Source organism: Amblyraja radiata, chromosome 10 (assembly GCF_010909765.2).
Source record: "Amblyraja radiata isolate CabotCenter1 chromosome 10, sAmbRad1.1.pri, whole genome shotgun sequence".
In the NCBI taxonomy this organism is placed as follows: domain Eukaryota; kingdom Metazoa; phylum Chordata; class Chondrichthyes; order Rajiformes; family Rajidae; genus Amblyraja; species Amblyraja radiata.
Genome location: NC_045965.1, coordinates 39,096,979 through 39,123,024, shown reverse-complemented (window position 1 = coordinate 39,123,024; position 26,046 = coordinate 39,096,979). Strand labels below are relative to the sequence as shown.

Below are 26,046 nucleotides of genomic sequence, written 5' to 3'. Positions count from 1 at the left end.
TCAGGAGGTCGGGCATAATCTGTGGCATCAACTAATTTGATCTGACCAGTGATATTCCCTTTGTTCTACTCAATCTTCCTCCATTACTGCAAGCTTGCTTGTTTTCACCCAAGAGGTTTACTTTGTTTCTATTTCCATATGTGCTGCCTGACCTGTGGAGTATTCCTGCAATTTCTGTTTTTACACAAGCTCAAGTGGACTAGACCACTCGACCCAGCAGTTCTATGATTTTTGTTTTACCTCAATGCAATTTTCCTATTCTATTCCTTAATTTCATTAATACCTAAAACCATAGCAATCTTTATTTTGCTCAGTGACTAAGCTTCCGGAGTCTTAGTGAGATTTACAAATACTCATGATGGTCTGGATGAAGAAATTTCTTGGTTGACCCTCTTATTTGGAGATGAGCCCGTTTCAAAACACCGCAGCCTTGTGAACCAACATCACTGTTCCAACTCCAATCAGAATTTTGTAGGTTCAATAAAATTACTTCTCTTCTAAACACAAGAAGCACCAAGCCAAGCTTGCTCAATCTCTTTTCATAGGAAACCACTTCCCCCATTATTTGCAATTTCAGGAAGCAGTTTAGCAACTGCATTTGGTTTCTGTGTTGTACAAGCGACTACAATGTGGACACCTAATTGAGTATACTAATTTAGAAGTGCAAGTGAATCTCTGGTGAAATAATTATTTGTATCTATGGATAGTGAGAGTGGAAGGGGTAAAAAACTGATGGCGCATTAGCATTTGATCCAAAAGACCACCCTGAGCATGTCACTTTAATTCTCCATCTCACTTCTGCACTCTTCTAATAAAGTCCAATGTAATCTGGAGGTAAAGTATTTCATTTTTCAACTGGGCATTTTACAGTCTTAAATTCAATTTTGACCAACCATTTCAGCTAAGTTGATCTCTCAGTTTGTGTTTCTGGGAGATACAATGCAGTTACGTAGAATAGTAGACTGAAAGGTTAAACGGAAAGTCACATTGAATAAACTAACTTTATTTCCTTGAGATTTGTGATTTAACGGATATATAAATGATCAATATTCTGATAAAACAATTTATTTAAGTAGGGCAATGAAAATAAGCAAGTATTATCTTTAAATTAGACTTGACCTTTTGGGAGTGAAATTAGGAAACACTTTTAAGATAAAGGTTCGTGCAAATATGGGCTTAGATTTCTAGAGGAAAGAATGACAGTAACAATTTTCTTATAGGTTTGATCAAACTATCATCATTGATTTAGCACAATAAGTTCGATTGTACGCCCCATTTTTCTTACCAGTATATTGTACCAGCCTGAACCAGCTTACCGTCACCTTTCCAAAAGGGTCATTTTGATATTGGAGGCACAATGTTTTTAGGTTTAGAGAGACAGCGTGGAAACGGGCCAATTGAGTCCCTGCTGACCATCGATCACCCGTTCATACTAGTTCTATGTTATCATGTTTTCTTATGCACTCCCAATACATTGGGTCAATTTTACAGAGGCTAATTAACCCAAAACCCCACACTTTTTTGGGGTTGTGGGAGGAAACTGAAGCTACCAGAGAGAAAACCCACTCATTCACAGGGAGAATATGTAAACGCCACACAAACAGCACCCAAGATCAGGATCGAACCCAGGCTTCTGAGGCAGCAGCTCCACCAGGTGTGTCATCATGTTGCCCTGTGATTGTCATATTCAGGTCAATTGTTCTGTAATGTAATGGTAATGGTCTGTGTCTGTTGGAATTCAAAAGAACTATAAACAGTGTAAGAAGGAATTGCAGATGCTGGTTTAAACCGAAGATGGACACAAAAAGCTGTAGTAACTCAGTGGGACAGGCAGCATCTCTGGAGAGAAGGAATGGGTGACATTTCGGGTCGAGACCCTTCTTCAGACTATAAACAGTGTTCAATTCATAGAACTGCTATGAAAGTGTGCTGGTTTGTTTCAATTATATTTGCATGCAAAAGAGCAAAATGTTTTTAAATTAAAACTACTCTGAAGGAAAAGATACTCAAATCATTCCACTTCCAAAGAGGAATACTGTAAATGTACAGTATTTGGAAAAAACACGTGAATTCTAAATTGAGTCAAAATTTTGATGTAGGTTTGTATTTCAGCTCTTCTGCAGGGTGAGGTATGCCTTTTCTTTTACACGGGAAAGTGACCAAGGATTGGTCCTGTTGCTATTGACAATCATCGCCAAAGATCAATAGTTCCATTCTATTTGATCAAGATCTGCATCTCTGACTCTGTAATGGTGAACTTTATTATCAATGTCTGTCTTCGAGAGACTCATGAAATATGGCAAGCAATACATGTTATCCAAGGTTTTTGCTACGAATCTTTATTATTGGAGTCAGCGTTGTACAATGGGGACAGGTCGGTAGAGGACTTTGAATTTAAGAGTCGTAGAGTCTGAGTGTGGAAACAGGCCCTTCAGCCCAACCTGCCCACGCCGACTATCTACTCTAGTCCCACCTGTCTGTGTTTGGACAATATCCCTCTAAGCCTAACCTATTCATGTACTTGTCCAAATGTTTTTAAAATGTTGTGATACTACCTGTTTCAACAACCTCCTCCAACAGCTCATTCCATGCACCCACCACCCTTTGTGTAAAAAAAAAAGTTGCCCCTCTGGTTCCTATTAAATCTTTCCCCTTCACTTTAAACCTATGTCCTCTGGTTTGTAATTCCTACCCTGGTTCCATTTGGGGATGTTAGTGTGGGACCTATCCTCTCATATGATGATAAGTCAGCTTGGCCTCTAAATGTGTATAAGTGCAAGTGTCATCTGTGTACTGCAAATCCACTACTGAGGTCCAAGTAACTTTCATTCTGGAGTGGGTGTAGGTTGCACAACTGCCCACAATAGTCCATCTGTCAAATTATTGCCTGTTCAATAAACTTATCCACATCTGAAACTTGCTAATCCACCTATCTTAGTATCTTCAACTTATTTGGTTATAGTACACTTAAGTCCCTTTAGTCATGTCATTAAACAATTAAGGCTCCAACACTGATCTTGTGAACCTACAAGTTATAGATTGCCAAACGGAAAATAATTAATTTATGCTGTTATTAATATAATCCACATTTGCTCCTGAAAATTGATTAAAATATTGTATTTATATTTAACCATGGCTAATTATTAATAGAGAATACATTCAGCAGGGTAAGCAACATCTGTAGAGAAACAGTTATCAAGTCAAGAGTGTTTTATTGTCATATGTCCCGGACGGGACAATGAAATTCTTACTTGCTGCAGCACAACAGAATATGCGAATATGTAAACATTGTGCATAATGCGGAAGAAAAAAAGAAAAAGTTCAATAAATAAAATATAGTGCAAATAACAAATAATAATATAGTATTTTGCAGATCATAGTTCATAGCTTATTTGTTATGTTTAATAGCCTGATGGCTGTGGGGAAGCAGCTGTTCCTGAACCCAGACGTTACAGTTTTCAGGCTCCTGTACCTTCTTCCTGATGGCAGTGGTGAGAACAGTGTGTGACCTGGATGGTGTGGGTCTTTGATGATTTTGGCTGCCTTTTTGAGGCAGCGACTGCAAGAGCTATAGCGGCTCTGAACCGGCCCTAATGAGTGCCCCCCCACCCACCCCCTTTGGACAGTCTCCCTCAGATGGTCACGTCAATCAATTCAGCTGTTTATTTATGTATTGTATTTATTTACCTTTCCTGGACATCAGTGGAGCTGCACACTAAATCTCGTTGCACTGACGTGCAATGACAATAAAAGATATATTATTATTATTATTATTATTAGATCCCTTCGACGGTGGGGAGGTCAAAGCCGGTGATAGACTGGGCTGTGGTCACTACTTTTTGGAGTCTTTTTCGATCCTGGACATTCAAGTTACCGAACCAGGCCACAATGCAACCAGTCAGAATGCTCTCTACCGTGCACCTGTAGAAGTTTAGGAGAATCCACTTCGACATGCCGAATCCGCGTAATCTTCTCAGGAAGTAGAGTCGCTGATGTGCCTTCTTTACAATTGCATCGGTGTGCTGGGTCCAGGAAAGATCTTCTGATATATGCACGCCCAGGAATTTGAAGTTATTGACCCTCTCCACCATCGTCCCGTTGATATAAACAAGGTTGTGGGTCCTCATCCTTCCCCTACCAAAGTCCACAATCAGTTCCTTGGTCTTACTGATGTTGAGAGCCAGGTTGTTGTGCTGGCATCATTTGGTCAGACGGTCAACCTCACTTCTATACTCTGACTCGTTCCCATCTTTGATTCGTCCAACCACAGTGGTGTCATCGGCGAACTTGATGGGTGTTCGCATTGTGACCGGCTACGCAGTCATGGATATAGAGTGAGTAAAGCAGGGGGTTGAGCACGCAGCCTTGAGATGCTCCCGTACTAATTGTTGCTGAGGATGAAGTGGTTCCTCCAATTCGAACATCTGTTTGTGGATGAGGAAGTCGAGGATCCAATTGCAGAGGAATGCGCAGAGGCCCAGTTCTGTGAGCTTGGTAACCATCTTGTAAGGGATGATGGTATTAAATGCCGAGCTGTAGTCTATAAACAACAACCTGATGTAGGTGTTTTTATTGTCCAAGTGGTCCAATGCGGAGTGGAGAGCCAATGAAATTGCATCCTCCGTTGACCTGTTGTGGCGGTATGCGAACTGAAGTTGGTTGAGGTTCTTGTTGAGGTGGGAGTTTATGTGCACCATAACCAACCTCTCAAAGCACTTCATCACCACAGATGTTAGTGCCACTGGTCGATAGTCATTGAGGCACGTCACCTTACTCTTCTTGGGCCCTCTTAAAGCAGGTGGAAACCTCAGTCCTCAGAAGTGAGAGGTTGAAAATATCTGCAAAAACTCCCGCCAGTTGGTTTGCACAGGTCTTGAGAACTCGACGGGGTATACCATCAGGTCCAGGAGCTTTTTGAGGGTTCAACTCCCTGAAGGATCTTCTGACGTCGTCCTCTGTGACTGACTAACACCGTCAGGGCGAATAGGGGTTTGGGAAGGCACATCAGTGTTCTCCCTATCGAACCGTACATAGAAGGCATTGAGCTAGTCAGGGAGTGATGCTTCGCTGTCGTTTGAGCAGCCTCCTGATTTCGCCTTGTAGGAGGTGATGGCATTCAAGCCCTGCCACAGTTGCCGAACATCCGTCTCATCCTCCAGCTTAGAGCAGACGTCCCTTTTGGTCTTTTTGATGGCCTTACCAAGGTCGTATCTGGACTTCTTAATAGGCCTCTGTATCGCCTGACCTGAATGCCCGGGATCTGGTCTTCAGGAGAATGCGGATCTCATTTAATTGACATAATGACGTTTAATTGAGACTTACTCAATCCAGATAAAAAACGAATATATCTGAAATTATTGAATTTGTGCTGAGAATAGTAATGTCCCAAGTTAATAAATAAATTTCTTGAGCTTACACTAACTAGACTTCATTGGATCAATGGAAGAGGCCAAGGACAGAGCAATTACAATATAATGCACAATTACAATGAATGGCAACTCTAGGACATTCTTGGACACTGAATGCAGGTGCACAGCATTTGGTTTCTCCCACATAATGGACACCACAGAGTTGGCATTGAGTTTAGTATGTTATTTTGGAAAAGGCACAGATGATTGGCTGCTGCATCCAAAGTCCAGAACAAGGTTCACAAGATTCATTAATTGAGGTATTTTAGGAATTTGCTTGGTCACCCATTGTAGTTACCAAAAGCCAGATTTGTGTTCTCTTCCTCAAAATGGATTTCCATTTAACTGGTTACAGAAATTGAATAAGTGGGAAACAATATAGTCAGCTGGCAAATTAGTCACTAATCAGATTTTAATTTCCTTTGGGTTGCAACAAGCCATAGAGTTCAAAAGGAATATTGGGACAGATTGTGCTGCCAGTTCCTAATGTTAGCTGGCACGAAGCCTGAGACTTCCATGTGCTGGTTATCAAAATTTTAAACCCATGATTTACTAATCAATTTTAAACCATGGTTGTCAGGTTGGTTGGTTACAAGATTTTCCAAGAAATCGCTGAGATATAACAGGATTCGAGGGTATATTGATTTCAATGCAGATTCTGTAAACTTGGGCAAGAAGGAGTTCCTTAATTTTTCCCTCGGGAGGCAATTTATCCACTATCGATTACAGACCCACTAACTCCCACAGCCACCTAGACCATACCTCCACCCGCCCTGTCTCATGTAAAGCTGCCATCCCTTACCCTCAGTTTCTCTGGCTCCACTAATCTGTTTGAGATGAGGTTTTCCAGGACATTAATATTGTCCTCTTTTTCAGGAAATATGACATTCCCAAACTGGTTGCCCAAGCATCTTATCCATATCTCCACCTCCACTAGGTTCTGTACTTCGACTCTTGCCTCCCTCCCAACAGGAGTAGAATACCCTTAGTTCTTAACTTTCACCCTGCCAGCCTCCACATCTCGCACATCATTCTTTGATATTTCTGTCAGCTACAACGTGATCCCACCACCAGTCACACCTTAGCCCTTGCTGTTGCCCTTATCACCCTCTTATGCCCCCCCCCCCCCATGCTGATTTTCCCCTCTACCCTCACCACACTCCCAGCACTGGATTCCCCCCACCCTTCTGTCCACCCTTCCCCCCCCCCTTTGTTGTTCTCATCTGCCTTTGCCAACACCTCCCCCCCCCCACCGACTGTAATCTACCAACGAACTCCTTGCCTGGATCGATCTATCGCTTGCAAGCTCTTAGCCCACCCTTTCACCTATCCCTTTACACTGGTTACTTCCCCTCTACTCTTCCAGTCTAGATGAAGGGTCTGGTCCCAAATCTTCAACTGTTTATTTCCCTCCACCGATGCTGCTTGAACCCCTAGGTTCCTCCAGATGCTCTCCTCTTTTCTTGCTACTGATTTCAGCATCTGTAATCTCTTGGGCCTTTTTTTTTTGTCTTTAATTACTTTGCTTAATTCTTTAATTATATACGTTTTGAAAATTACTGTAGATTAATTACTTTAAATTTTAATATCTGCTGAGAAGCCTGCTATCGTGCAACCCACATCATTACAGTTCGGCAAGATCTGACTTTAAGCTGCAGCAGCTCTGAATTTTTTAGGTTAATTATTACAATTCTGGAAATGGAGTTATATACCTTTTCTGGATATAAAATGAATAATGGAAAGGCATTTTAATGGTTGTAGACTCTGTAGAAATTGGATTTATTAGACCAATCCAGCATTTATTTCCCATTTGTATTTGAATCCTTTGTGTTATGAAAATACTGCCACAATGTTGTCATGTAGGATAAGGTAGCATTTTGGGGAATACTCTGCATACAGTAATAGTGTGAGATGTTGGCAGTACAATGTGCTCAACCTTTACCCTATTGCAATGCGTCATAATGGAATACAATAAATTGCCTAAGAATTTATTTTATTTTTCTTAGGCATTGCATTCCTATTGTGTAAAAGTCAGAATCTGCCTGCTTGTATAGTATTTATTAATTATCTGTTTCTTGGGACACAAAGCATTTATAAATCTTGGTGTTTGTTTTTTAATGCATTATTTCTGGTGTTATATTTATTTCTCCAACATATTTGTTTTGTTTGAACACAATTTTTAATTTTGTAAATTCTAAGAGTCTGGTTGTAATGTGTAGCACAAAAAACAATTTCAATCTACTTAATTTGAAGACTAAACATAAATGGAATGACTGGTTCAAACAAGTGGGGTTTACTCTTATTGTAAATGGTGCAACATTATCACAATTAGAAATCAGCTTTGCTTTTGGGGGTAAAGGAGAAGAATCTGTGCAGTGGGATAAATTAAATAATAATTATTTCAGTATGGGCTCTCATCTCGCTAACTCACTCTTTCTAAACCGTCATAAGGAATAAGAGTAGAATTAGGCCATTCGGCCCATCAAGTCTACTCCACCATTCAATCATGGCCGATCTATCCCTTCCTCCTAACCCTATTCTCCTGCCTTCTCCCTCAAACTGACACCTATACTAATCAAGAATTTATGCCTTAAAAATATCCTATGACGGACTCCACAGCCTTCTGTGGCAAAGAATTCCACAGAGTCACCACCTGACTAAAACAAATTCTTATCTCCTTCCTAAAAGAACGTCCTTTAATTCTGAGGCTATGACCTCTAGTCCTAGGCTCTCCCACCAGTGGAAACATCTACTCCACATCCACTCAAACCAAGCCTTTCACTATACTGTATGTTTCAACTAGGTCCCCCCTCATTCTTCTAAACTCCAGCGAGTACAGGCCCAGTGCCGACAAATGCTCATCATAGGTTAACCTACTCATTTCTGTGCAGAACCACGTCATGGAAGAGCGCTGACAGACAGTTAATACTGCAGTAGCCCCAAACCACTATTACACATTACATCATGCCCTTTCCCACCAGTTAGTAACTTTTTGATTCTTACTGTACCAGGGTTAAAAGAATACTAAACCAGTAGGTAATATAGCCAGATTTAATTGAAAAGGAGCATTGGCTAAAATTTGAGATCAGTTTAGCTAGTAATGTGTATCTTCCAAGCAGGCAAACATTAAAGAATTACCTGAACAATGGTGACAATTTGTTGAGCATCTTGAGAGCATCTTGAGAGTCACGTGCTAACCAGGATGTAGGTAACTAAGAGAATCAGTACCAGTTATATTTCCCTGAAGGCAGTTTCAGTGTAAGATATGTAGTGGAAATTTGCAAGAACAACATGAGTGAGTGCAGGTCACCATCTCTCTAGTTTGCACTGGACAAGTTTTGTTTCTCTTGGTCAATTAACAACAAGTGGGGCATATGTGTTAGCTCAGCAAAAAAAATTGGCAAAAGAAAGTATTTAAACAAAAAAAACAAAACACCCCAGAAACTACTCAACAAAGATCAAGAGAACTACTGTTAGTGGAGTATATGCAAATAGATATTGGGTACATTAAATGGTCCTTTAATTACCGTATTTCCCAACAATGAAGACGATATTTTTTACCTTAAAATAAGGTCCGAAAATTTACCTGCATCTTGGAGGCCGAAGGTTAGATTGTTAGCTAAGAAAGATAGACTTGGCTATCCCTCAGTACAGCAGCTGGAAAAGGACAGCACCGCTGGGGGGAGAGAGTTCCTTCCACAGTGTGTGGGGAGTCTGGCCCAGGTCAGCACGGCTGGGCCACCAGGGGTAAAGTTGCGGGGAGGGCAGGAGCGTTGAGAAGGAGGGGGTCGGGGATCATGCCACCAACTCACTCAGTAACTCGGGTGGCTGTGAGCGGCCGCCGGGACTGGACAGCAGAACTGCAGCTAGTCCCGGGGCTCGCAGGCGAACTGGGTGTGACAGCTAGTCCTGGGACTCGCAGGCGACCTGGGAACTGCAGCTGGTCCCGGGGACACGAGGGATCTGGGAACTGAAGCTAGTCCTGGCCCTTATGCAAAAAAGGGTTGCCGACCCCTGGACTAAACCAAACCCTTGATCCTGTCCCGCCAGCCTTTTTTCAAAATTTAGCAACACAAAGTGGGGGTGCGTCTTCAATGCAGGTGCGTCTTCTTTGCCAGGAAATACGGTATATCACTAGGCTGGTTGACAAATGAATTGCCCAATTAAATCCATCTACTGTAAGTAGCATTGCTTCCAAATGTAATCTTGTGCTTAAAGTAGCAAAACCAGTTAAACTACCAGCCAGAAGGAATTCAATCCTGCTCTGATGCGTTCAAAACAATGACACGTGCCTACAAGACAATGGATAAGGGTGGAAATTACCCCCAGTTTTGTGGTTTATGATAAAATAACCACAGCACTACCTGTCTTTTTGTATGGTAGGGAAGCAATCTATACATTACATAACTAAAACTCTCATCTTGTTATCTTCTGCTTTGTGTTTTTACATTTGCGCGAAAACGGTACATGATAGCAGTACCTTACCATTCTCCTGTGCTGCAAGTGCAAGTGCAACAAGTTTTGTTCCGATCAGTGGTATATTTTAAAAGTAATTAAGGTTTAAATAATTTTTTTAAACCGCGCATGCGCAGATCGGCCTCCTCGCCTGTCAGTCACCGCCGGGATGCCCCTTGCTGCACTGATCGGCTGCGTCTGCTGTCAGTCACCGGCACCCGCTGGCCTCTGCGGGAAATACACGTTAATATTCATTTGACATAGTCTCCTTTACATCGGCAGACTGGGCAACAATTTCACAGAGTATTTGCGCTCAGTACGCCAAGACCTGCTGGATCTATCGGTCGCTAACCATTTTAAATCCCCATCCCATAGTAACCTTTCTGTCTTGGGCCTCCTCCATTGCCAGAGTGAGACCACACAAATTGGAGGAACAGCCCCTCATATTTCACGGGTAGCTTACAACCTATAAATATGAACAATGAAAGGCACAAAGTGTCACTTTCTCCCCGCCTCCCACTACAATCAGCCTGAAGAAGGGCCCCAACCTGAAACCTCGCCTCTCCATGATCTCCAGAGATGCTGCCTGACCTGTTGAGTTACTCCAGCACTTTGTGTCTTTTTAAATCTAAATTCTCTGTTGACTGAGGAATAAACATTGTCCATTACACTGGGCTCATGATCTTTGAAATAATTCCATAAGATATTTTGCATCTCCCTCGAGAGTAGTATTACTGGTATTATTGTCATCTTTATTGTAGTTATTGCCATGCAGCAAACGATTTGGCTTCAGCCTGTTTAGTTTAGAAATACAGCGCGGAAACAGGCCCTTCGGCCCACCGGGTCCGCGCCGAGCAGCGATCCCCGTATTTGACACCTACACCCACTAGGGACAATTGTTACATTTACCAAGCCAATCAACCTAGAAACCTGTACCGCATTGCGACTTTTCATTTCACTGCACATCTCGTATGCGTATGTGACAAATAGACTTGACTTGACTTGTACGTCTTTGAAGTGTGGGAGGAAACCAAAGATCTCGGAGAAAACCCACGGGGAGAACGTACAAACTCCGTACAGACTTGTATTTATCTCAATTAAATAATACTCAGGATGGAACCATTCAAATTAATATTAACGTGTATTTCATGATATTTCACTGGTCCTTCATTTGTTTTGCACGATGGTTTTCCAACTTAAGAAACGTTTTAGCATTTGTCTTCCTGTCTGACGGTGGTGAATTTTTCTGATGGATTCATTTTGTCCTAAATCTTTTGTGTTGTTATTAAAACACAATTGACACAATCGCAAACTAATTCTTGAATACGGTGCTTTCTGCACTTGCAGAATTTGAAATGTATTGCATAAAACTTACAGAAGAGAAACTGGTCACCTGACCAAACTGTAGCTTATTCTCCACATTATCTTTCACTCACCTTATTCCAGTAAAATGTGTGCGCAGATCTCCTCCCTCCTTGAACTCTCCCCTTCAACTGCTCGTGATTGCATTTTGATCATACTCTGGTTGACGAAGTTCCTCTTGAATTCCCCATCCCATCCGAGCTTCTGGTTTATGAGGAAGCAAAGACAAAGATCAGCCTCAAATCTCTACAAACTGGCTGTCTGTACAGCAGACAATGAAAATATACATTTTAAATTGTCATTTTTATTAATTTATCAAGACACTTGGAGCTTTTTGTTATGAAAGCAATCTGCACTCCTCGTGATTAGCCTGGGTGGGACCGAATATGAAGGCGTCTGTTGGGAGTGGCGTGTGCGCAATGAAACTTCACGCGTCATTCACCCAGCCCTGGGAACCCTCGGCGAAAGGAATCATTCTTAACTTCAGGACTCCACCAGTTGGTTTTCGTGACCGGGAATTGCGCCGCTCACCTGAACCGATGTCCGCGTACACGAACCTCACGTCGCTCTGGAAGCAGAAGACCAAGTCCGAGCTGAGGTGAGCGCTGCCCGGGAGCGGCGGCGGCGGCGGGTCGGTGCTCGCGCTGCCCGGGAGCGGCGGGTCGGTGCTCGCGCTGCCCGGGAGCGGCGGCGGCGGCGGGTCGGTGCTCGCGCTGCCTTGGGCGGCGGCGGCCGGTCCGTCCGTCCGTACGCTTTTATATATTTGTGCTACAGAACGATAAGTTTTAAACTTCGTTAGTTCTGCTTTGAACTTGATCGTCCGGAATGCAAACAATCAGTTTTGTTCTACTTTCAGTTCCAAAGAAACAAAATGCCAGTTCAATATCGCTGGCCTTAGAGCACATCGTAAGAATTTCTATCCAATCTTCGACTAGCTATGTTCTTACTTTACTTTAAAAAAAAAGTTAGATAGAGCTCGAGGTAGGGGCTAGCGGAATCAAGGTATATAGGGAGAAGCAGGGGCGGAAATCCCGGGGGGGGGGCAGGGGGACACGACCCCCCCCCCCTCCTCCTGTTTTGAGAGGTGGGGGACACCCTCCCCCTCCCCCTCCCCCTCCCCCTCCCCCTCCCCCTCCCCCTCCCCCTCCCCCTCCCCCTCCCTCTGTTTTGAGAGGTGGGGGACATCCCCCCCCCCCCCCCCTGTTTTGAGAGGTGGGGGACATCCCCCCCCCCCCCCTGTTTTGAGAGGTGGGGGACATCCCCCCCCCCCCCCCCCCCCATTTATTGTAATCGGGATTTTAAAACCCGGTGAAATCTCCGCTTTCCGCGATACAGTGGGGGTGGGACTAATGATCGAAGGCACCGATTGGACGAGAGACGTCGCTCAGCTGGCAATTGGGGGGGGCCATGATGTTTCAGCGCGATCATTGGAGGAGGGAGACGTCCCTGGAGCCAAGATCATAGAGCGGAGCTTGAATTCCTTGCCTGGGTCATAGGTCACAAGCGAAAAACACTCTCCCTGGACACAGACCTGCGCCTCATCCGCAGCCAGGATCGATCCCGGGTCTCCGGTGCTGCAATCGTTGTCGAACCACCACTGGACCATCCCCGTCCCCACCCGAATGCCCCCACGCCTGGAGGTGGCCAGAGACGTTGGGAGTCAGATGCAAGCGGTGCCCCCAGGCCCAGAGAGGCAGCGCTAAATCCAGCTCAACTCTGCCTGTTAACTCCCCAGCCCTACCTGGACTTACGGAAACGACAGCCCAGGTTTACGGCCAGCGCGGAGAAGCAGCGCTAGCTCCACTGCTCTGGACTGCTGTCCCGTCAGTCCAGGCAGGGCTGTAAGTTAACCCGGCGAGACAGGCAGAGTTGAGCTGGATTTAGCGCTGCTTCTCTGCGCTGGCTGTGGGCCTGGGGGCGCCGCTCCCGTCTGATGTTAGGATTATTTAAAACTCCAAACATTAAGTCACACAGTTGGGTTTTAAATAAGTTAGAGTCATGGAGATCATAGAGCGGAGCTTGAATTGGCTCGTTCGTGGTGTTTTTCACCGCCCAGCCCGGCAGAGCCGGGAAATTCCATCGCCCCGCGGTCAAATTGCTGCGTCGAAGCGATCGAGGCTCCTGATGTTGAACCCCCCACCGGGGGATGGAAGGCCCCACGAATTGGGGCGGTCGAACCTGCTGTTGCTGGAGTTCGGAGTCGGTCACCAACCAGGTCAGCTCCCGATGTTACGTTCAAAGCAAAGATACTAGATAGAGCCCACGGCCAAAGCCTCGCTTGTGTGCACGCGTGCGGCCGCCAAGGAATTGTGTCCCCCCATGTTTTGGCAGCGATTTCCGTGCCTGAAGGCAAGCACGGGTTACTGATTGTGGATGATCAACCATGGTCACAATGAATAGGAATGTTGCAAAATTTTAAGATTTTAAAAATCAAGCCTCTAATTTATCCCATCAGATAAAGCACAAAAAGAACTTTAATTTGATACCTAATTCACTTTCATGTATTCAGTATTAAAAAAGTTATGGTAATTTCCATACTCGGAAATTAGCTTCTTGTTTTTCCATTAACTTAACACAAAAGTTGTGATCGAGGGCAGTCAATTGACATAAAAGCCCATAACTTTCTTTAAAAATAAGAGATCTGAATGAAATTTTCAATTATTATAGATTGAAACATTCTGAAACAAATATGATACATCTTTCTTGGATTGACCTGAAATTAAAGCATATAATTAGTTAGTTACCTAATTGTAGCTAATTACAAAATTGACCAGTGTGACGGAAATAGTAATATACACCCAGACTGCCTTGAAAATTCAAAAATGTGATATTCTCAAGATCAGAACTTTAATATTATTGTAACGTTAAAACAAATAGTAAATACCCAACAAAAAAATCATATTCAACAGTGTATTTATTATTAACAGTGAATCTAAATTCAAATACTAGATCTAAACATCTATCCCATTCTTAAGAAAAGGTTACAAAAAAATTTAAATAGCCATATTTTTTAAAATAAACAATAACACAAAATATAGATGAGTTAGATGTTCTTATGACATGATTGTGCAATAAAATAATGAATTTGGTTATCTTGAGTGTGGATTGTGATAGATCGGAATGTTGGGGGAGTCCAGAACCAGGGGTCACAGTTTAAGAATAAGGAGTAAGCCATTTAGAACGGAGACGAGGAAACAGTTTTTCTCACAGAGAGTGGTGAGTCTGTGGAATTCTCTGCCTCAGAGGGCGGTGGCAAGTTCTCTGGATGCTTTCAAGAGAGAGCTAGATAGGGCTCTTAAAAATAGCGGAGTCAGGGGATATGGGGAGAAGGCAGGAACGGGGTACTGATTGGGGATGATCAGCCATGATCACATTGAATGGCGGTGCTGGCTCGAAGGGCCGAATGGCCTACTCCTGCACCTATTGTCTATTGTCCATTGTCTATTGGCACACCAAGTGACGATTCTCAAGCTCGCCTTTGCTCACTGGGTTCCTTGTTCCTCAGCTACCTGTCAGGTCACCAGGCTCGTGTGCTGAATTATCGAAGTTTGTGAGTTCGTGGCTTATCTGATTAACTCACCTTTGCATTTGAGTCCAATCTTTCTCCTCCAGGTGCTTATCAAAAATCTATTACCTCCGCCTTAAAAATATTCACAGACTGCTCTGAGGAGGACAGTATCATAGAAACATAGAAACATAGAAAATAGGTGCAGGAGTAGGCCATTCGGCCCTTCGAGCCTGCACCGCCATTCAATATGATCATGGCTGATCATCCAACTCAGTATCCTGTACCTGCTTTCTCTCCATACCCTCTGATCCCTTTAGCCACAAGGGCCACATCTAACTCCCTCTTAAATATAGCCAATGAACTGGCCTCAACTACCTTCTGTGGCAGAGAATTCCAGAGATTCAACGCTCACTGTGTAAAAAATGTTTTTCTCATCTCAGTCCCCTTTATCCTTAAACTGTGACCCCTTGTTCTGGACTTCCCCAACATCGGGAACAATCTTCCTGCATCTAGCCTGTCCAACCCCTTAAGAATTTTGTAAGTTTCTATAAGATCCCCCCCTTAATCTTCTAAATTCTAGCAAGTACAAGCCAAATCTATCCAGTCTTTCTTCATATGAAAGTCCTGACATCCCAGGAATCAGTCTGGTGAACTTTCTCTGTACTCCCTCTCTGGCAATGTACTCCCTCTATGTATCAAACACTCATGTCCTCCTGGGAGAGGAAATTGCCTTTGTTTCCATCTTAAATGAGTGACCCTAGTTCTGGATTCCCCCACTAGATGAAACAACTCCTCCACAGGATTATATGCATTTCAAAGGTTCAAAGGTTGATTTATTGTCACATACACCTAGATGTAGTGAAATTCCTTTTGCCAATGCAGCACATAAGAAAGAATACAAACATAACAATAATAAATAGTTTTAACATAAAAACATCCCCTCACAATGGTTCCCATTATGGGGGAAGGCACAAAGTCCATTCCCATCCCCAATGTCCACCCATAGTCGGGCCTATTGAGGCCTCCACAGTTGCCTCTACGGAGGCCCGATGTTCCAGGCCGTCCTCGCCGGGTGATGATGTTCCGGCGTCGGGAGAGTCCTCTCAGCGGCATGGGAACCCTGGAACGGCTGCCTCCCTACTCGAGACCGTGGCTTCCGGAGCCGACAAGGCCGCGCCGAATGGAGCTCAACTGGCGATCTCGTCGCGAGATCCCAGACTCCCGATGGAAAGTTTCAGCGCCGCCGCCCGCAGCTCCGCGATGTTTTTAACGCCGGTCCCAGCTCACTGGAGTTCCAGCGCGGCGACTCAGGCAAGGCAACGCCCGCCCCGCAATGGCGCTCCAGCGCTGCACCGCCGTCCTCACACCCGCAGCTCCACCGATGCCGGTGCCGCCACCGCCGATGCCGAGGCTCCGGGCGGTCCCCTCGCTCCTCGGACCCGCAGCTCCGCAGCCGCCGCCGATGCTGAGGCTCCGGGCGGTCCCCTCAGGAAATGCCGTTCCAGGCCCGCTGGTAGGCCGCGAGGATGGGTCGAAAGTGCAGCCCGGAGAAAAGCTGCATCTCCGACCAGGTAGGGACCCTGAAAATTAGTTTCCCCCTTCCCCCCCCCCCTCCCCCACACATAAAAAAGCTAGAACTCCTTAAAAACAAAACACTAAACTAACTAAAAATAAGAAAAAAGAAATGAAAAACAGACAGCTGCAGGCTAGGCAGCCATACCCCCTACAGGTCGGCGCCATTTCAAACGTCCCCTCAGTGATTAGCAATGATTTGAATCGACTGCCAGAAATGTGGTGGGTACAGATGAGTTATTTCATGCTCTATTTCATGTGAGAAATTGGTGAGGTATTAACAACTTTTCCATTGTAAAACCTGTAGTGAATTCTTTTTTAAAACTTCTATTCATATATTTGGAGACAACTCTCTTGCTCCTTGGAATTTGGATGATGTGGATGAATCAAATATATGATGCCATTACATTGCATAAAAGTCTCAGATAAATTCAAAGTGAGCTGTGGTCCATTGTCAAAGAATAAGCAACTGCGTTTGAGTTACAATAGACTTGTTTGAAACAAGTTTAATCTGTATTTGTGTTTTGTATCTGGTGGTACTTGTGTAGGTTGATCCAAGGAATTGGCGAACAGATGGAATCTATGATTAAATGTATACAAGTGTCTTACTGTTAGATGAACTAAAGCACACTTCTACGTTTGGAAACTTAGTGCCCTGTAGATGTTATTGTGGTTAAAGCTAACCAGAAGAATTACATAAATGAGGTACATTCTCTTTCTGACTATAGTATAGCATTGTAGGCATCAAAGCGGATCAGTTTGTTTCCTGTTGGGATTCAGGCCAGGGATAGATTAAATTTAAAGTAGGATTCCTCTTTGGCTTTGCCCATTGTTTCCAGAGCTGGAATGTTTGCACTGATGACTGTAGCACACTGATTCCAAGTCACATTGAGTTAGAGGGCCGTGAGAAGGTTCCCTGTTCCACCAGCCCAATCCCTAGAAGTTGGCATTCCCCTGGTATTCCATTTAAAAAAATCTGATCATGTCAGATCCATCATGTTAATTTGCAGCTGATATCAATGTTAAATCAATGTCGATTCCCAGGTTCAAATATTGGTGTAGTAGTCGGGGCATTTGCCATTGGTATTTCTACAAGAGTTATTGTTGGTGCATGGAATGGAACTTGCTTAAACGTTCAGAGTATTAAGGACTTCTTCCATTGCACAATGCCACTCCTGGGCAATCAAGATCCACAATGAGACTGGAGAATGTGGAAAAGGCTGGCTACTCATGAATTCACACCACCTCTAGCATGACAGCATAGCTGTACAGCTGACTGAGGAGAGGAGGGTTCGGACCAAAATCTCCAATTCATCATTGAGTTCATGGTGCATGTCAGCAATAATCGCTATTCTCCTGTATATTTTGGAAACATGGACAACTACAGCATGTCAAAGCACTGAAAAGATATCAGAATCACTTTGTCCACACAATCTTCCAATGTCAGTATCCTTCCTCCCCCCCCCCCCAATATCCCTGGCACCAGGACTGTGATCGTATTTAACCAGTTCCTGAGTGGCTAAATCAACGCACTTTGATGGGTGTTTAAGAAGGAACTGCAGATGCTGGAAAATCGAAGGTAGACAAAAGTGCTGGAGAAGGAAATAGGCAACGTTTCGGGCCGAAACCCTTCTTCGGACTGATGTAGGGTGGGGGCGGGAAGAAGAAAGGAAGAGGAGGAGCCAGAGGGCTGAGGGAGAGCTGAGAAGGGGAGGAGACGGTGAGGGCTACCTGAAATTGGAGAAGTCAATGTTTATGCCGCTGGGGTGCAAAATGCCCAAGCGAAATATGAGGTGCTGTTCCTCCAATTTCTGGTGGTCCTCACTCTGGCCATGGAGGAGGCCCAGGACAGAAAGGTCAGACTCGGAATGGGAGGGGGAGTTGAAGTGCTGAGCCACCGGGAGATCAGGTTGGCTATTGCGGACTGAGCGGAGGTGTTCGGCGAAGCGATCTTGGTCTCACCGATGTAGATCAGCTGACATCTAGAGCAGCAGATGCAATAGATGAGGTTGGAGGAGGTGCAGGTGAACCTCTTTCGCACGTGGAACGACTGCTTGGGTCCTTGAATGGAGTCAAGGGGGGAGGTAAAGCGACAAGTGTAGCATCTCTTGAGGTTGCAAGGGAAAGTGCCCGGGGAGTGGGTGGTACGGGTGGGAAGGGACGAATTTACCAGGGAGTTATGGAGGGAGCGGTCTTTGCGGAACGCCCGGGATCGTTGGAACGAGTGGAGGAGGGTCAGGGCTGTGAGTATATAAATCGAGCGCGGGGCTTGCTTTTACAGAGGCCCGGGATCGTTGGAGCGAGTGGACGAGGGTCAGGCCTTACAGAAATCTGTAACGTTCCACACTCCATAGGGAGGGTTCTGGTGGAAGCCGCTGATTGGTGGAAGCAGACTAGAGGAAGCAGCTAATTGGGTGCAACCTCAGGTTAGCATTTCTGCTTTCTGGTTAAAGGTACAGTGCTTTAGTAAGGGTACAGTGAGCTAAGGGTACAGTGCTTTTTGTTTATATAATAAAGGTGCAGTTTAAAGGTCAAGAGGGAGCAGCTGTTGTGAGTCAGATACCTGCTGATTTCTCCCAGCAGTTTCTATCGTATTATACTTGTATCGGATCCAGGGTAAGGTGGGAGAATGACAGCCAGAGCAGTGTATTGTTCGGGATGTCAGATGTGGGAGGTCATGGTGTCGGATGGCCCTCCAGACGTCCACATCTGCACCAGGTGCAGCGAGATGGGGCTCCTAAGGGACCGTATTAGGATCCTGGAGCAGCAGCTCGATGACCTATGTCTGGTCAGGGAGAGTGAGGAGGTCATAGAGGGGAGTTATAGGGAGGTGGTCACTCCAAAACCACGGGAGAGAGACATGTGGGTCACGCTAAGGAAGGGCAAGGGGCAGAGGCAGGGACGAGTGAGTACTCCAATGTCGGTACAGCTTGGAAATAAGTACTCCTGTTTGAGTACGGATGGGGGTGACAGCCTGCCCGGGGGTAGCGAGAGCGGACGGGCCTCCAGCACAGAGACCGGCCCTGTTGCTCCTGAAGGTAGGGACAAAAAGAAGAGGACAATAGTAATTGGGGACTCTATTGTTAGGGGGTCGGATAGGCGATTCTGTGGACGCAGTCGGGAGACCAGGATGATGGTCTGCCTCCCTGGTGCCAAGGTCTCGGACGTGTCTCAACGCGTCCAAGATATCCTGAAATCAGAGGGAGAGGAGCCTGAGGTCGTGGCACATATAGGTACCAATGACGTAGGTAAAAAAAGGGAAGAGGTCCTGAAGGGAGGATTTAGGGAGTTGGGAGGAGAGTTAAGGAAAAGGACCAAAAAGGTAACAATCTCAGGATTACTGCCTGTGCCACGCGACAGTGAGAGTAGGAATGGAGCGAGGTGGAGGATAAATGCGTGGCTGAAAGACTGGTACAGAGGGCAGGGATTCAAGTTTCTGGATCATTGGGACATCTTTTGGGGAAGGTGGGACCTGTACAGAAAGGATGGGTTGCACTTGAACCCGAGGGGGACCAATATCCTGGCGGGGAAATTTGCAAAGGCTACTGGGGAGACTTTAAACTAGAATGGTTGGGGCGAGGGACTCAAATAGAGAAAGCTAGTAGACAGAATGGGAGGCAGGAAGCAGAAAAGGGAAGCACTCGGGCACAAGAGGAGAAAGAAAAAAAAGGAAATAAACAGAGAATAAGAGGCGGGGGGTTTCTTAAATGTGCATATTTTAATGCTAGGAGCATTGTAAGAAAGGTGGATGAGCTTAGAGTCTGGATTGACACCTGGAAGTATGATGTTGTGGCGATCAGTGAAACATGGTTGCAGGAGGGCTGTGATTGGAAACTAAATATTCCAGGATTTCGTTGCTTCAGGTGTGATAGAATTGGAGGGGCAAGAGGTGGAGGTGTTGCATTACTAGTCAGGGAAGATATTACAGCAGTGCTTTGGCAGGATAGATTGGAGGGCTCATCTAGGGAAGCTATTTGGGTGGAACTGAGAAGTGGGAAAGGGGTAGCAACACTTATAGGGGTGTATTATAGACCGCCAAATGGGGATCGAGAATTGGAAGAGCAAATATGTAAGGAGATAGCAGATATTAGTAGTAAGCACAAAGTAGTGATTGTGGGAGATTTCAACTTTCCACACATAGACTGGGAAACACATTTGGTAAATGGGCTGGATGGTTTGGAGTTTGTAAAATGTGTGCAGGATAGTTTTTTGCAGCAATACATAGAGGTACCTACTAGAGGAGGGGCAGTGTTGGACCTCCTGTTAGGAAATGAGACGGGATAGGTGGCGGAGGTATGCGTTGGGGAGCACTTCGGGTCCAGTGATCACAATACCATTAGTTTCAATATAATTATGGAGAGGGTCAGAACTGGACCTAGGGTTGAGATTTTTGATTGGAGAAAGGCTAACTTTGATGAGATGCGAAATGATTTAAAAGGAGTGAACTGGGACATTTTGTTTTATGGGAAGGATGTTGAAGAGAAATGGAGGACATTTAAAGGGGAAATTTTAAGAGTACAGAATCTTTATGTTCCTGTTCGGTTGAAAGGAAACAGTAAAAATTGGAAAGGGTTTCGGCCCGAAACGTCGCCTATTTCCTTCGCTCCATAGATGCTGCGGCACCCGCTGAGTTTCCCCAGCAATTTTGTGTACCTTCGATATTCCAGCATCTGCAGTTCCTTTTTGAACAAAATTGTAAAGAGCCCTGGTTTTCAAGGGAAATTGGACATCTTGTTCGGAAAAAGAGGGAGATCTACAATAATTATAGGCAGCATGAAGTAAATGAGGTGCTTGAGGAGTATAAGGAATGTAAAAAGAATCTTAAGAAAGAAATTAGAAAAGCTAAAAGAAGACATGAGGTTGCTTTGGCAAGTAAGGTGAAAGTAAATCCAAAGGGTTTCTACAGCTATATTAATAGCAAAAGGATAACGAGGGATAAAATTGGTCCATTGGAGAGACAGAGTGGACAGCTATCTGCAGAGCCAAAAGAGATGGGGAAGATATTGAACAATTTCTTTTCTTCGGTATTCACCAAGGAGAAGGAAATTGAATTATGTGAGGTAAGGGAAACGAGTAGAGTAGCTATGGATACTATGAGTTTCAAAGTAAAAGAAGTACTGACACTTTTGAAAAATATAAAAGTGGATAAGTCTCCAGGTCCTGACAGGATATTCCCTAGGACATTGAGGGAAGTTAGTGTAGAAATAGCTGGGGCTATGACAGAAATATTTCAAATGTCATTAGAAACGGGACATCAAAAGTCCCCGAGGATTGGCGTACTGCGCATGTTGTTCCATTGTTTAAAAAGGGTTCTAAGAGTAAACCTAGCAATTATAGGCCTGTTAGTTTGACTTCAGTGGTGGGCAAATTAATGGAAAAGATACTTAGAGATAATATATATAAGCATCTGGATAAACAGGGTCTGATTAGGAACAGTCAGCATGGATTTGTGCCTGGAAGGTCATGTTTGACTAATCTTCTTGAATTTTTTGAAGAGGTTACTAGGGAAATTGACGAGAGTAAAGCAATGGATGTTGTCTATATGGACTTTAGTAAGGCCTTTGACAAGGTTCCTCATGGAAGGTTGGTTAAGAAGGTTCAACTGTTGGGTATAAATGCAGGAGTAGCAAGATGGATTCAACAGTGGCTGAATGGGAGAAGCCAGAGGGTAATGGTGGATGGTTGTTTGTCGGGTTGGAGGCAGGTGACTAGTGGGGTGCCTCAGGGATCGGTGTTGGGTCCTTTGTTGTTTGTCATGTACATCAATGATCTGGATGAAGGTGTGGTAAATTGGATTAGTAAGTATGCAGATGATACCAAGATAGGGGGTGTTGTGGATAATGAAGAGGATTTCCAAAGTCTACAGAGTGATTTAGGCCATTTGGAAGAATGGGCTGAAAGATGGCAGATGGAGTTTAATGCTGATAAATGTGAGGTGCTACACCTTGGCAGGACAAATCAAAATAGGACGTACATGGTAAATGGTAGGGAATTGAAGAATACAGTTGAACAGAGGGATCTGGGAATAACCGTGCATAGTTCCTTGAAGGTAGAATCTCATATAGATAGGGTGGTAAAGAAAGCTTTTGGTATGCTAGCCTTTATAAATCAGAGCATTGAGTATAGAAGCTGGGATGTAATGTTAAAATTGTACAAGGCATTGGTGAGACCAAATCTGGAGTATGGTGTACAATTTTGGTCGCCCAATTATAGGAAGGATGTCAACAAAATAGAGAGAGTACAGAAGAGATTTACTAGAATGTTGCCTGGGTTTCAACAACTAAGTTACAGAGAAAGGTTGAATAAGTTAGGTCTTTATTCTCTGGAGCGCAGAAGGTTAAGGGGGGACTTGATAGAGGTCTTTAAAATGATGAGAGGGATAGACAGAGTTGATGTGGATCAGCTTTTCCCTTTGAGAATAGGGAAGATTCAAACAAGAGGACATGACTTCAGAATTAAGGGACAGAAGTTTAGGGGTAACATGAGGGGGAACTTCTTTACTCAGAGAGTGGTAGCGGTGTGGAATGAGCTTACAGTGGAAGTGGTGGAGGCAGGTTCGTTGGTATCATTTAAAAATAAATTGGATAGGCATATGGATGAGAAGGGAATGGAGGGTTATGGTATGAGTGCAGGCAGGTGGGACTAAGGGAAAAAAGTTGTTCAGCACGGACTTGTAGGGCCGAGATGGCCTGTTTCCGTGCTGTAATTGTTATATGGTTATATGGTTAAAGCAGACAGGGGAGGAGATGGGAAGATGTGGCGAGTGGTGGGGTCACATTGGAGGTGGCGAAAATGACGCAGTATTATTTGTTGTATGTGACGGCTAGTGGGGTGAAAGGTGAGGACTGGGGGACTCTGCCCTTGTTACGAGTGGGGGGGATGGGGAGAGAGAGCAGTGTTACGGGGTATGGAAGAAACCCTGGTGAGAGCCTCATCTATAGTGGGGGAGGGGAACCCCCGTTCCCTGAAGAATGAGGACATCTCCGGTGCCCTGATGTGGAACACCTCATCCTGGGAGCAGATGCGGCTTAGAAGGAGGAATTGGGAGTAGGGGATGGAGTCCTTACAGGAAGCAGGGTGGGAAGAAGTGTAGTCTAGATAGCCTTGGGAGCCAGTGGGTTTATAGTGAATGTCCGACAGAAGTCTTCTTTGATGGGTGCTGGATTCCAAACCAATTGAGAGAACATGAAATATGTTTTCCTCAAAGAAATCATTCATATCCTTCATGGAGGGGAATCTATTTTGACATGCCTAAATGTGACTTCAGGGTTCCAGGTATGTGTCTGACTCGGGGTTGTCTTGATAGTGTCCCAAGAAAAAGCTTAAAAGAAAAATAGAGGTGATATACATCCTTGTAATGTTAATGTGGAGATGAATAACTCTGCCATAAGCACTAATGTAATACTTTTAGACAAAAATGTTGCATTAATTGTATCGCACTGCATGATCTCCATCTGATAGTCTTCACTGGAGAGACAAGAGACAGCAGATGCTGGAGTCGGGTCTGCTGCCTGATAACTTTGAGTTTCTCCAACAGGTTAATATTTTGTTAGTCTTCACTAATTGTAAACTTTAATGAATAATCTAAAATGTTCGCTCAGTTTTTCAGCATCTCAAACAAGTTGATTTTAATATTTTAATTTTAAATATTTCATTATATCATGGCTGGCACCAGATATCAGTAATCGTGTGAATTTTAATTTAATTGCAGTCCTCTGAATTCAAATATAAAATATGTTACATTTCACAACAACATTTTAATCATAACCAGAATTTTCAACTTTATACAATTGTCAATGCAGATTGTATTATTGGTAATTGCAATTTTAACTGGTCATTTCTGAAGTGGGTATTGATTATTTTTGTAATGTTCATTGCCCTTTATCTCCCAAAATAATTGAACAATTTGAAAGATTTTATAATCTATGGCTATAACGATGCTATCCTTCTAAGATCTGAACTACGTATTCATTCGTAACTTCAGCGTCAATTTATTTTAAATATTTCATTTTATAATAATTAGCACCAGGTATCAGTGGTCATTATGGATTATAATTTCATCACAGACCTCAAATACAAAATGACATTACATTTCACAACAACATTTTAATCATTACCAGAACTTTCAATTAGACATAATGGTCATTGATTATATTATACTGATTAGATTATATTATTGTTAATTTGGGTTATTTTTAAATGTCTTTTGAGCAGGTCACCTGAAACAGACTTAAAAACATCGCTGGATGAATGTATAGCAGCATTGGATTTATTTCTAAGCAACAGATTTGAAGATGCTTTGACCAAGCTCCATTCAAAGTGAGTAATGAGTAACATTTGACTCTGATCAGATTAATGAACTGAATTGTTTTGTTAGAGAACATTTCATGCCGTGCTAATGTTTCATCTATCATCTGATGTGCACTGCCTCATTTGCGATATAATGTCATTACATGTACCAGAAAAACTATAATGGCACCTTTGTACTTATGTCTGAAGGCTATTTTCACAAGATATAGCATAACACAGTTTGAAACCAAGGAACAAAAAGAAAACTCAGAATATCTATTTCATTGCAGACCTCTAATATAGAAAATAACATTACATTTCACAGCAACATTTTAATCATAACCAGAACTATTAATTAGTTACAATTGACTATGCAGATTATACTAATAGCAATTTCAACAATTTGACCAATGAGGTAGGTTTAAGGAGCATATTAAGGAAAATAAGAAAGATACACAGGTCTGGTAGGACATTACAGAGCTCAGGGCCCAGGTACATGAAGGTTCAGCTACCAACATTGGTGAGGCGTGAGTGGACATCATTGCACATATGCACTTCTTTTAGGCTGGAATAATTTACAGAGATGTAAAGAGTTTGAAATTGAAGATTAGATATTGAAAATGGAGGCCTAATAATAATTAGCTAATGGGAGTCAATTTATATGTAAGAAGGAATCGCAGATGCTGGTTTAAACCGAAGATACACACAAAAAGTTTGAGTAACTCAGTGGGACAGGCAGCATGTTTGGAGAGAAGGAATGGGACTGAAGAAGGGTCTGAAGAAGGGTCTCGACCCAAAACGTCACCCATTCCTTCTCTCCAGAGATGCTGCCTGTCCTGCTGGGTTACTCCAGCATTTTGTATCTATCTTATGTCAATTTCTGTCAGTCTACGCTTAGATGAAGAAACAAGGAACTGCCGATGCAGGTCAACAACAAAGGGCACAAGGTGCTGGAGTAACTCAGCGGGTTACTCTGGAGAACATGGATAGGTTTACAAAAAAAGACACAAAGGGTTAGAATAATCGTGTGAATTTTAATTTAATTGCAGTCCTCTGAATTCAAATACAAAATATGTTACATTTCACAACAGGTCAGGCAGCATCTCTGAAAACAAGTTAACAGAGATTGTCACAATGTTGCATTCCTAAGATCTGAATAATACATTGGTTTGTAACTTCAGTGTCTCCAAGGGTAGTCTGAATATGTGTTATGTGGGGCTTGACGTATGCAGTGACAGGTGGTTTATTTTATAGCATTGGAATTATAGAGCATTTGTTATTAAATTCATTTGTTTCAATCAATATTATTTATCTACACATAATGGAAACAATCAAAAAACATAATGGTTCCCTTTCTTCCCGTTCTTCCTTGCCAGAGTAAATGTGATCAATCTTAGATCATGTAGCAATTAAAAAAATCAAAAGTCTGCAATTTATCCCATCAGATAAAGC

At 43.6% G+C, this 26,046-nt stretch overlaps 1 protein-coding gene and 1 long non-coding RNA gene across 2 annotated transcripts in view; one reads left to right on the top strand and one right to left on the bottom strand.

The window, feature by feature from the left end:
• Positions 1 to 9,461: 9,461 nt before the first annotated feature.
• Positions 9,462 to 25,672, bottom strand: LOC116977810. Its single transcript, XR_004413309.1, has 4 exons — positions 25,662 to 25,672; positions 23,444 to 23,449; positions 16,395 to 16,397; positions 9,462 to 9,542 (listed from the first exon to the last, which is right to left on the bottom strand). It is a non-coding gene; the product is annotated as an uncharacterized LOC116977810 (long non-coding RNA).
• The window catches only part of ttc39a (tetratricopeptide repeat domain 39A), an 83,456-nt gene continuing 68,994 nt past the window's right edge, over positions 11,585 to 26,046 (top strand). The window contains exons 1-2 of the mRNA XM_033028582.1: positions 11,585 to 11,823; positions 24,520 to 24,624. Of these exons, the coding sequence (XP_032884473.1) occupies positions 11,612 to 11,823; positions 24,520 to 24,624 (317 nt within the window). The 5' untranslated portion in view covers positions 11,585 to 11,611. The remainder of the gene's footprint in view (positions 11,824 to 24,519; positions 24,625 to 26,046) is intronic.